This window comes from Hippocampus comes, unplaced genomic scaffold (genome assembly GCF_001891065.2).
Source record: "Hippocampus comes isolate QL1 unplaced genomic scaffold, H_comes_QL1_v1.1 scaffold242, whole genome shotgun sequence".
NCBI lineage: Eukaryota > Metazoa > Chordata > Actinopteri > Syngnathiformes > Syngnathidae > Hippocampus > Hippocampus comes.
In genome coordinates this window covers 1902325-1913283 of record NW_017805385.1, presented here as the reverse complement: position 1 = coordinate 1913283, position 10959 = coordinate 1902325, and the positions used below count along the sequence as shown (strand labels likewise).

At 45.1% G+C, this 10959-nt stretch overlaps 1 protein-coding gene and 1 long non-coding RNA gene across 2 annotated transcripts in view; both read left to right on the top strand.

The window, feature by feature from the left end:
- The window catches only part of LOC109517580 (glutaminase kidney isoform, mitochondrial-like), a 17967-nt gene extending 9711 nt beyond the window's left edge, over positions 1 to 8256 (top strand). The window contains exons 12-17 of the mRNA XM_019872814.1: positions 553 to 684; positions 1095 to 1187; positions 5481 to 5542; positions 6412 to 6488; positions 7304 to 7367; positions 7694 to 8256. Of these exons, the coding sequence (XP_019728373.1) occupies positions 553 to 684; positions 1095 to 1187; positions 5481 to 5542; positions 6412 to 6488; positions 7304 to 7367; positions 7694 to 7841 (576 nt within the window). The 3' untranslated portion in view covers positions 7842 to 8256. The remainder of the gene's footprint in view (positions 1 to 552; positions 685 to 1094; positions 1188 to 5480; positions 5543 to 6411; positions 6489 to 7303; positions 7368 to 7693) is intronic.
- The window catches only part of LOC109517585 (uncharacterized), a 23974-nt gene extending 13955 nt beyond the window's left edge, over positions 1 to 10019 (top strand). The window contains exon 3 of the long non-coding RNA XR_002168580.1: positions 9558 to 10019. This is a non-coding gene — a long non-coding RNA (uncharacterized LOC109517585). The remainder of the gene's footprint in view (positions 1 to 9557) is intronic.
- The last annotated feature ends 940 nt before the right edge of the window (positions 10020 to 10959 follow it).

Here is a 10959-nt window from a genome sequence, read left to right as displayed (position 1 = left end):
GGGGGGGGCACGCTTCATCTAGTCAGCTCGTAGCTTTCTTGCTTCGTTGCTATCGTGTAACGTAAAGAATATGACAAACCTTTTTGGTGGCTGTCATTTGTTCACAGATATTCGCAACTCCGTTTGGTCTCATCTGTTTTTTGGTTTTTCTAGCGGAAGCACTTAAAGGAAGGATTCTAATGAAACCTTTGAGACTAATTTTTACAAATATTTAACCCGAGTTCAATGAGATTTTGGCTCACGGGTCAACTTGACCCCGCAAGATTACTTCTGCATCAGGAGGGTTGACGGTCTTCAAACGAGTTGCGCCATTTGAACTGAGCAAGTTGTCTCTCGAAACTCCCCCAAGCATATGAGCCGTCTGTCACGCCATTCCATACATTCCACATCAAGCACTTCAAACTGGAACCTGATCGTTCCTACACCGCACTTTCCTCCCGAAGCGAGTGGCGGCGTGTGCCATGTCACAGCCACACAGAAAAACAAGACCAATTCCATTGTCCAGAAACTTGAAGTGAACACAAAGTTATCTTTCTGTTTTTGCCACGCCAGGTGGGTCTGCCGGCCAAGTCGGGCGTGTCGGGGGGCATCCTGCTGGTGGTGCCCAACGTGATGGGCATTATGTGCTGGTCGCCGCCCTTGGACAAACTCGGCAACTCGGTCAGAGGGATTCAGTTCTGCACGGTATGACGCAACTCACAAGTCGGAAGAAAATTCGACACGCCTCGCGTCTCCGCAGGAAATACCAGTGCGCGGACGTGGCGGTCCGAAAGCTCCTATTACCTGAACGTCAAATTCCTCAAATGTTACTGTCAGATGACTGCTCACAAAAGTGCGTGAAAATCAAGCCGACATCAGTGCGCTGACGCGATGCAGCAAAAGTCACATTCACAAGTATATCGACACATTGAACAAGACACCCTAATGAATTTTGTCCTAGTTGGGAGTGCGCCACGGTATTTGTTTGTCAGTCGTTGGGTAAGGCGCGCGTGCGTGCGTCTGGGAGCCGGGCCCAGATTGTTTATTCATGCGTTGCCAATTCAAATCATGACGACGACCGTCGTCAAATCTTTCACGTCATATTTGCATTGCAGGACCTGGTGGAACTTTTTAATTTCCACAACTACGACAACTTGAGGCACTTTGCAAAGAAGCTCGATCCTCGCCGGGAGGGAGGAGAACAGCGGGTAAGGACACGCAACCCCCCCCCCCCCCCTTCGCCCACCCCAGGCTTCTTCGCGCGCTAACCGGGGCGAGTCCGCCGTCGTGAACTCAACCTCCCACGAATGTTTGAAAACACGCTACAGACGATTAGGACGGGACGCGCGGTGTCCATAACGGCCCGTTCTCAAAAACATCCGCTCGGCTTCACGTGTTCTTCTTGGTCAAATACGGAAGGCGTTTGTTTTTCCCCTCGAAGAAGGTGAAGCGCCGCGAATGCTCACCGGAGCGCAGGGCGGAGCGCGTGGCCATTTTGCCGTCTCGGAATTTCTGACTAACGTGTTATTCCTGTGGATTGACACCGCAGCAATTCCGTGGACCCATGGACTATGAGAGCCTCCAACAGGAGCTCGCTCTGAAAGCCCCGCTTTGGAAAAAAGTCTCGCCCAACGAGTCGCACCAGGACACCTCCACCACTGTAGTCTATCGGATGGACAATGTCAGCGAATAGGTCGGACCGATACGCGTCCGCGCAGTATATCGCCGCTGTGTCATCCTCGAATATTTATGGCACTTGGAGGACTATTTATTGCTTGTGAAGCAGTTACTGCTGTGTTTTGTTTTGTTGGAATTATTTTGTGACGGACATATGGGATATGTTACTCTCTCGTTTATTTTTCGTACTGACCCGCTAGCTGCCTTAGTGTGTACACGACACTGTAACTTATGACACGCTCACTACAAGCTCGCGTTTTAATACGACGTGTGCGTGCGCGCGCGTACATTAAAACGCCGCACTCTAATCAGTCAGTGATTGACAGATGAATAGGAACAAGGTATTCTCAGTTGAGTGGACTTCCGCTCCAATATTATCACAGTCGAACTCAGGCAAAGTTGTCTAAAAAGTCTTGAGAACTTTTTTTAAAGGGGGAAATAGACTTTTGACGGGTTGTCTAGAAAAATCGGTTTGGCGGACTGCCTGCCTGGCTGACCATATGCCAATCTCCTCCAGCGGTGTTTGCTAATCTTTACTGAGCCAAGGTACACGTTTTGCCGTTGGGAAAATGAAGCGGGGGGGGGGGGGGGGATACGTAACACCTGACTCACAAATTGACTTCAGAAATGCATTGCACTTGTTTCGACGGGAATGCAGCCGTTTCGACTGCAAAATTTGTCAGCTACGTTTTTCTTCAACGGGTCTTGCCCGGTTGTGAAATTCAAGCTTGAGTAGAATTGGAATGATGAACAGAAAGCAGTCGAGGGCAGTGTAGCATCACTGGATTTGAGATGCGCATAGCTTCCGAGTTGAAGAGAAAGATTAGGGGCGATTCTCAGCTTGTCGTGTCCATCGTGATGCAAGTCAGACATGCTGAGGCACCTTACGCTCGGACAGAATCTGGAATGTATTATCAAGATTCCTTGGAACTGTTTTCAATTGTGTGTGTTAGGGGAAGGTGGGGTTACATAATATATTTCATTTAAAAACGAATTTTTAGTCTCAAGACGCCGCCTGTTTTCCAGTATTGTCTCAAGTTGGTGTGTATAGCGTCTGCCGTCAGTCACCTCAATCTCAAACCACTGCGACCGGCAATACTTGTCCGGGGGCGGGAATGTCGTGCCCGTCACCGCCGTGGCGCCGCTTTTCACTTGACTTCGATTCAGCGGGGTCAGCTGCTGCTATCGTGCCGTCATGACTATCAGGTCGTGGGTAGTTTTTACAGGCTCACGACCGTTGTTGGTGTTGCGGGAGTTTTTGTTACAAAGGATTCGAAAAGAGTTTGATGGGACGTCATAGGGAAGACGCCCTCGTTTTAATTGCTTGTCATCGTCAGTTGCCTATTTCCGAAAACGTGTTTGTGTGTGAGCGCTCGTGGATTGTGCCGGATTGTGGCGTTGGCATGCAATAACAACAACGGATTGGTTTTAAATAGACGGGTGGGGGGGGGGGGTTGTCCTTTATTCGACAGAGAAGTAGCATGTCATACCAGAGGAATTGATCAGTTGATTGTTTTGGAGAGGGAACGACATCCGAAATGCATGATGAGCAAAATGTTCAAGGGTTGCAAAGTGGTGATTATTAAAAAAAAAAAAAAAAGTAATCAAACGAAATGAATCCGCACACCGTCTGCACATTTTCCTGAAATCTACAATCGCAACCAATCCGACTCAAATGCAAATCCAAGTCGCCGGCCGGCCAGAGGATTATGAATGTTTTGGTTTGGCTTCTCGACTTGTCATTCTCACTGTTTGCATGCACATTTTTTTTTCTATAATTTGTATGATAATTATGTAAAATCACAGAGTTGTAACCTACATGTTATTCTGTTTGTTAATTTGTGTCTTGGGACATAATCAGTTGTATGTACATTGGAAATGGAGGGTTTCCAAAAGGAAAAAAAAAAGTTCAATAATTAGGAATTATTGAATGAATGAACCCTGCACTTCCAAGTTCATCATTGTTTTTTGGGATTTTTGTTTTTTTTTTTTTTTTTGTCTTTGGATTTCTTTTTGTCTGTCCACATGAGTGTACCTTGTACATAATGTCTCCATAAAAGCCACCATTGTAACTTGTTCCATCATGTTCTGCATTTGTTTCTTTGACTGACAGATATACTGTATACGTATATATCTGTCACACACACACACACACACACACACACGCACACACACACACACACACACAGATCTGGTGTTGTTAAAATCCAATAAAGCACTTTTAGCTCTTCACGTGGACATTTTTAGACTTTAGTGCCATGTTTAATTGGATGTGGCAATTGGGAATGATGTAGGGCAGGTTGCGGCACGTCAGGTGGGGGAAGGAACAGATGGCCAGAAGAGAGAGAGAGAGAGAGCAAGCAGCAATGCCGGCTAATGTTTGGGTGGGTGGGTGCAAGCAGGGTGTCCAAACTATGGCCCGGGGTCCATTTGTGGCCCATTGTCCATTTTCCAGCGGCCCACAGCATATACTTGAACTGACATTTGCTACTAATGCATTTGTTTTCTACACTTTGAGCTTTTCTAAATATGCACAAATGCAAATGAACTATAATGGCCAGTCCGTAACCTGCATTTGAGAAGGCCTGCGTGTGTGCGTGCATATATATATATATATATATATAGTAATATCATTTCTCTTTGCAATACCGCAGTGAGAAAGAGCATTCTTTTTTTTTTACAAGCAAAAATGGTTCCCTCCACTTTCTGATCCGTGTCAAGGCCCAAATGGTGAACTTCTCACATGAAGGACCGCTTGAAAAATAGTCATCTGACAACAGATTGCTCCCGTTTTGGTTTATGAATATCGAGATGGGTTTCGGCCGCTCTTCAGTGCAGGGGCAGATACCCCATCGCCCAAATCTAATCACCATTATATAAACAATGTGCAGTTGCTTGATTGACTGATTTGGGTGTGCTTGATAAAATATAAAGTCAAGACATTTTCAAGTGGTCCTTTGATTTTTCTGTATTTAACACGGTACTAATGTCAAACCTGCTAGCATGTTGCTGGAGCAGACAGAAGAAAATTAACCGTGATACCATCAGCACAACAACTCTTGCTAACGCGGTTTCAAAAAATAATAATTAATAAAAAAAAGATAACAGCGACACAATCTATTGATGCTTGGTTGGAGAGGCAATGGACAAAACCAAAAGAGAAGCAATAATCAAGAGCAAGTAAAGCAACTGCAAGTATGCTGTTGGAGAGAAGGTAAACAGCAATAACGACACACAACCGCGTCTGCTAACTTGCTACTGTATAGTTTGGAGAGGGGGGCAAATCACAATAACACCACAACTGGCCTCAAGCGGTTTAGTGCCACTCCCAATTGAAGTTTACTCTCCAGAGAATTACACCAAAATAAAACTTACAAAAGTGCTAGCTTAAATGCTAACAGACAATACAAAAAGCAGTAGGCTGGCAAAAAAATAAATAAATCCATACGATGTTGCCACAATTCTGATGTAATATCATAACATTGAAATTAACATGCCTGTGTGAAAATTGACATGCCACGGTCTTTGCATTTCCTCATCAAAACGGTGTCGTGTGTTTGTGTTACGCTGCCCCCCGATGGCCAAGGAGCGCACACCAGAATGAGTGGCCCCATGCCGGTTGAGTGACGCGAGTTGAGATTTTTCGCTGACGTTCGGAGAGCGGACAGGCAGAATGCCACAAAATATTTCCTCGTGGTTTTGCCGGTTGGCCAAGGGAAGGGCAAGAGGTCGTCGCTATTGGGTTGGCGCGGGCTTCGCACCGTGGGACACACGTGAAGAAGGTCCAAAATGAGCAATTGTGACTATGTGGTTTGTGTCTTCAGGTCAAGTCTGTCATTAACTTGCTGTTTGCCGCCTACACAGGAGACGTCTCTGCACTGAGGAGGTGAACCACAAACCCAGTCGCATGTTTGAAACATCTCCTTTTGAAAAATTGACGCGGATATTTTTAAGTTAAAAAAAAAAAGAAAAACATCGAGATGACGAACGAGCCCTGTGCGCCAAATTGACCTGCCTGTTTTTGAAATGTGAAAATTTAGATGGTAAAACACTCGGGGGTCAGATTGACCCATGCAATGTCAAATTTAAAAATCGAACTTTTAAAACCCACATGTCAAACGGAGCCGTGTGTTTTCAAGTGGAAATGTTAAAACTCTTCCGGTCAAATTGACCCCAATCGGCTAAAATTGATGTAAAAACGCTTCGGGTCAAACTGACCTGCGTTCTAAGGTTGAAAAATCTAGATACAAAAACTCCCTCGGTGAACCACGTAGTTTTTCAGAGAGAAGGGAAAAAAAATACAAATTGACCCACAATTTTTTTTAAGTGTAAAAATTTGGATTTGGGGGAAAAAGGAAGATAAAATATAAATCTTTAAATGGCTTTTTTGTGCCTTTTCCAATTGTATTCTATTGAATGTCAATTGATGCATTCAATTGATTTTTCACACAAATCTCATGCCTCTACCCTCAAAACGTTTTGGGTCCAACTGACCCACCCTTTTAAAATTATTAATTAAAAAAAAAACAAACTCAAATCTAAATTCTGGAAAAATAATTTTTGGCCAAATACGTACAATGTGAAATATACTAAACTGGAAGCAACCGGTGCAATAAAAAGAGGTTGAATAAAAGTCCCAACCTCCTTTCTTTTTCTGGGCAACTTTCATCCACTCATTGCTGTGACGTTTGAGTTCTCCTCCTGTCATTCCGGTTTGCCCCAAGGGGAGGCTTAAACCAAAGTGTCTGCATGCAGGTTTGCCTTGTCGTCCATGGACATGGAGCAGAGGGACTACGACTCCAGAACGGCCTTGCACGTAGCTGCGGCTGAGGGTAGCGTACACAAATGCAACTTGCCATGATTAGCTTTGACATCCGTCTGCCGCTGCCTTGGCCACACAAAGTCGCAAGGAAACGCACGCGAGAACCCGTTTGCCAGTGGAAAGGTGAAAGGAACTTTCACTGACGCAAGAGCAAAGTGTGAGGCGGGGGCATAACCCCCACAGAGGGGGCATTTTGGCTGCCAAAAAGGAGATTCGAACGCAGAATTGTGAGCCAGCATAGTGATTTCATTTTCTTTTTTTTTCTTTTCCAAAATGCTTCATTTTAGTTTGTGAGTTGATTTTTTCAAAATAGTATTTGGCCAATGCAAGACAATTAAAAAAAGGGACTAAACTACACAATCAAGTAAACCACAATCTTCCAGCAACCCTATGACCTTCCTTTTTCTGCCAGGATGTACAGCAAAACCGAAATGAACACATTTCAAATTAATTCCAACTGCTCGTGGATGATATTGACAAAAAAAAAAAAAAAAGGAAATTTTCATGACAATTTAGTTTTATTTATTTATATTTATTATTAAAAATAATTTTTATTTTATATGGTGAACCTAAATGTTTTGTTCGGCGCTAGCCACTACTCCTCCCTGCCGACTCGGTTTGCTTACTTGTAAAAATCATTCGCTTGAAATGATCGCATAACGCCCGCAAGCCGACGTCGTCACCGTCGCGAGGCAAGCAGTGGAAGGTTTTCGACCATTTTTCAGACACAAACCCGATCGAGCGCGCTAGCCGGTCAACAACAAGCCAAAGAAAAAGCATGGCCAAAGTTCGGCGATCTCCTTGTGACTGCACTTGTGCTTGCAGGTCACACGGAGGTGGCGCGTTTCCTGCTGGAGGCCTGTAAGGTCAACCCGGTCCCCAGAGACAGGTGGGTGTCTAAAAAAGTCGATCGACACACCCTCCGTTCAAATGCCAGGATTTCCTGGGACCAAGATCAATCATTCCCAAACTTTTTCCACCATTCATCTGACCTTCACAACATGGGACTGGGGGAAGAAAAAAAAAAAAAAGGTGACGCAACTGAGAAAGTGTGGTTGCCCCCCCCCGCAACCGGGACGTGGCCTTGGTCAGAATCAAGCAAACGCATTCAAAGGGCGCCCAAAGAAAATAGACGGCTGGGCGTTTTCTGTTCTTTTTGCCGTCTAACCGCGAGCGACGAGCGTGCCCGGTTAAATAACGTCCTTGTGCGCGCAGGTGGGGGAACACGCCGATGGACGAGGCCGTGCACTTCGGCCACCACGATGTGGTGGCCATCTTGCAGCCGCACGCCGACAAACATCGGGCGGCCGACGCCTCGGGCGACGCCGAGAGCGCAGAGAAGAGCTTGGACAGTCTGCTGTAGAAGCGGCCGCCACTGCCGCCGCCGCCGTCGTCTTTTGTATCCCCATCGGATCTTCAGTCTGAAAAGTCGCGCTTCGAACCCCAATAGCTTCGTTTATCATCTCGAATTATCTCAGTGGAAATTGCTCTCTCTGTGTTCTTTGGGGAGTCTTGTGCATTCTCTGATTGTGGCCGTTGCCGTGCGTGGAAATGGAACCGTGCCCGAAATTGTTGTCGCGCTGAATATTTGCCGAGAGCGTTTCTTGGACTTCTGCCGTTGGACGAGCGCAACCGCCTGTCTCCGTTTTTAGAGTGTTCAAACTATTTATCAACTCACACGAAGATGAATGTATTTGAAGCAGATTTTTCGGGATGACCCGAAGAGCTCTTTTCCAAAATGCCCAAAATAAATATATAAATACACACACACACACACACACACACACACACACACACACACACACACACACACACACACACACACACACACACACACACTGTCGAACTAGCGTCGCATTTTGATATTTATCCGTTTCCTACCTTCGTCATAGTGCTCATTTGTTTTTAATCGCAACGTAATTCAAGGTCACTCGAGCACATTTGTCATTTCAGAAATGCACATCCAAGTGGCAGCGCTTGCTTGGCATTCATCAGAAGCCAGGAAGTAGCTCCGCGCTTCACAAAGGCTGCCATCTCGCCCTGGGATGCGCACTTAACTTGTGTCAATCAACCCTTCTTCATTTTGCTCGGACAAATATCAAATGCGCATTTTGGGACAGTGCTTTTTCCCAACGGGTTAATGGTGTTTTGGAAAAGAACTCCACATGCGATCGATGCTGACGTGCAACTTTGGGGAGGAAAAAAAAGTGCACCAACCCAAGATGTTAGATAGCCTGACTTCTTTTTTTTTTCTTCTGAAAAGTGATTTTCTGTCTATTTGTGAAACGTGTCCTTTCAAAAGAAATGTAAAATGGCCGCCATTTTTCATGCCACAGTTAAGTCGGCGAGCACAATGACCCACACGCGCTCCCATTTTCACAGCTAATGAGCACGCGGCTACTCATCTCTGTGATTGTATAAAAACGTTCCAATTAGAACTCAAATCATCTTTCGCGACTGAAATGAACGGAAATCCAACCGTGGGGAGGACACGCGCGGAGGCCGTAAATGTTGCCGCATTTGCCGGCGACCGGCTCGTCTGCGCATCAAAGCTTTTATTCTGTTGTACTTTTGACCATCGAGTGGAAGATCGTTTCATACTTCTGCCTGTCACTATACGTCACCGCCATAGAGAGCCGAATCAAGATGTTTAGTAGCAAAGCAATGCTCATTTGGGGGCCACTTGAAAAGGAAAACTGGGTCTTACAATTATCAACGGGATTTTGGCCTTTATTCATCGCTAAGCATCATTTTAGGTGACCAGCAGCGTTAGGTTACAACAACTGGCTTTCAAAAGGCTAAAAATGTCCATTCCCCAACCACCGGCCCATTTGGCCGCACAGAGACAGACCAAGATGTTTGTTTTTCAACTCCCACCACCGATCCAGAACCGGACGCCTCACAACCAACGGTTGAGTACGTGACACTACGCACTGTACGACGCGTCGAGACAGTTCCAAACCGGCGACAACACAATGTTTGTCTGTGACACGTCTGTCTGCTCAAATTCGGGCCACGTTTTGAGTTGTCGGACGTCAGAGAGCCTCCCGATACCCGTTTCCAGTGCCACCATTGACAGCGTCTCTCTCTCTCTCTCTCTCTCTCTCTAACGCAAGATCTCTGGTGCATCAAGAGAGATGACGGCTTACTAGAATTCCCTCACGGTTTCTCGAAACGCGTCAGTGTGCATCACGCGGGACTTATTTCATAGCTTGGGCTTTTATTGACGAGACCAGTTGGCATATCGTAACCTTTGTTGAGTCAAGGTACCAATTTTACATTTGAAAAATGTCACGCGTAGCCAGCAAACAAACGTAAAGGTTGAGTTGAGTTTATTTCTTCTGTAGCGTCATACACAAATCAAGGTGCCCGACTCCCACGCGTTTATGAAAACAACAACAACACAAACATACAGTGATGCAGACATTCCCAAATGTCTCCAACAAAAGGAGCCCTGCTATGCCGCAACCGAGCCCGTAACTGAAACGGAGCCAAACAAAGTGGCTGACACGCAAAGAAAGAAGGAAAAAAAGCAAAAACTGAAGAAGACTGAAATGCTGCCCACTTCGTGACAAATGTCCTGACTTGGTGTGAAATGTGGGCTCGTTGAATGCAGCACAAAGCTACGGGCGGGCAGTCGTGACTTGCCGTGTCGGATGAAGGGCAAGAGATGCAAAGCAGTTGATTGTTCTGCCTGCCACTCTAAAGTGCTGGCATAGATCAAAAGAGAGATTTGGGACGGCTACAACGTATTCCAAAAAAATAATCAGAAGACACAGTCAACAATCATAAGGATGACCACTTTTAACTGCAGACTACACACTAATTGGCAAAAAAAAAACCAAATAATAATAATAATAGCAATAGATGTGTGGATTTCCCTTTGAGCAATTCCAGCCTTGTAAAAGCGACGAGACATTTCGTTTTATGATGCGCTTGTATGTTGTTGTTTTTAAACACAGCCCGAGTCATTTTTATTTGTGCTTCTCGGATATTTGATTGTTTCAACATTTCAAATGTTCAACATGACTGAGAATTGAAACTTAAGTGCACTTTTAAAAGGAGGTACAGTAATCCCTCGTTTATCGCCGTTAATGGGGACCGAAATCGCCCGCGATAAACGAAAATCCGCTAAGTAGCAAACACCCCCCCCACCCCCGTATATGTACATGTGCATGAGTATAAAAAAAATATTTATAAGGCCATATTTAATGGTATAAATGCATGTAGAAGTAAATTTTGTAGTAATTAACATTACTTAATGCTATATACTAATAAATTTAAACATGTTTAAGTTAGGTTAGGTTAGTGTATGAATAACAGATACATGTAACACTGTATTTGTTGCTCTATGTGACTCGCTATTGTTTTGCTGACTTTCGCTGCCTCTCGCGGACTGTTTGTGGGCTTCTTTTTTTTTTTTTTTTTTTTTAATGAATACGTGAATCCGCGATGCACCGAGGCCGCGATAAACGAACCGC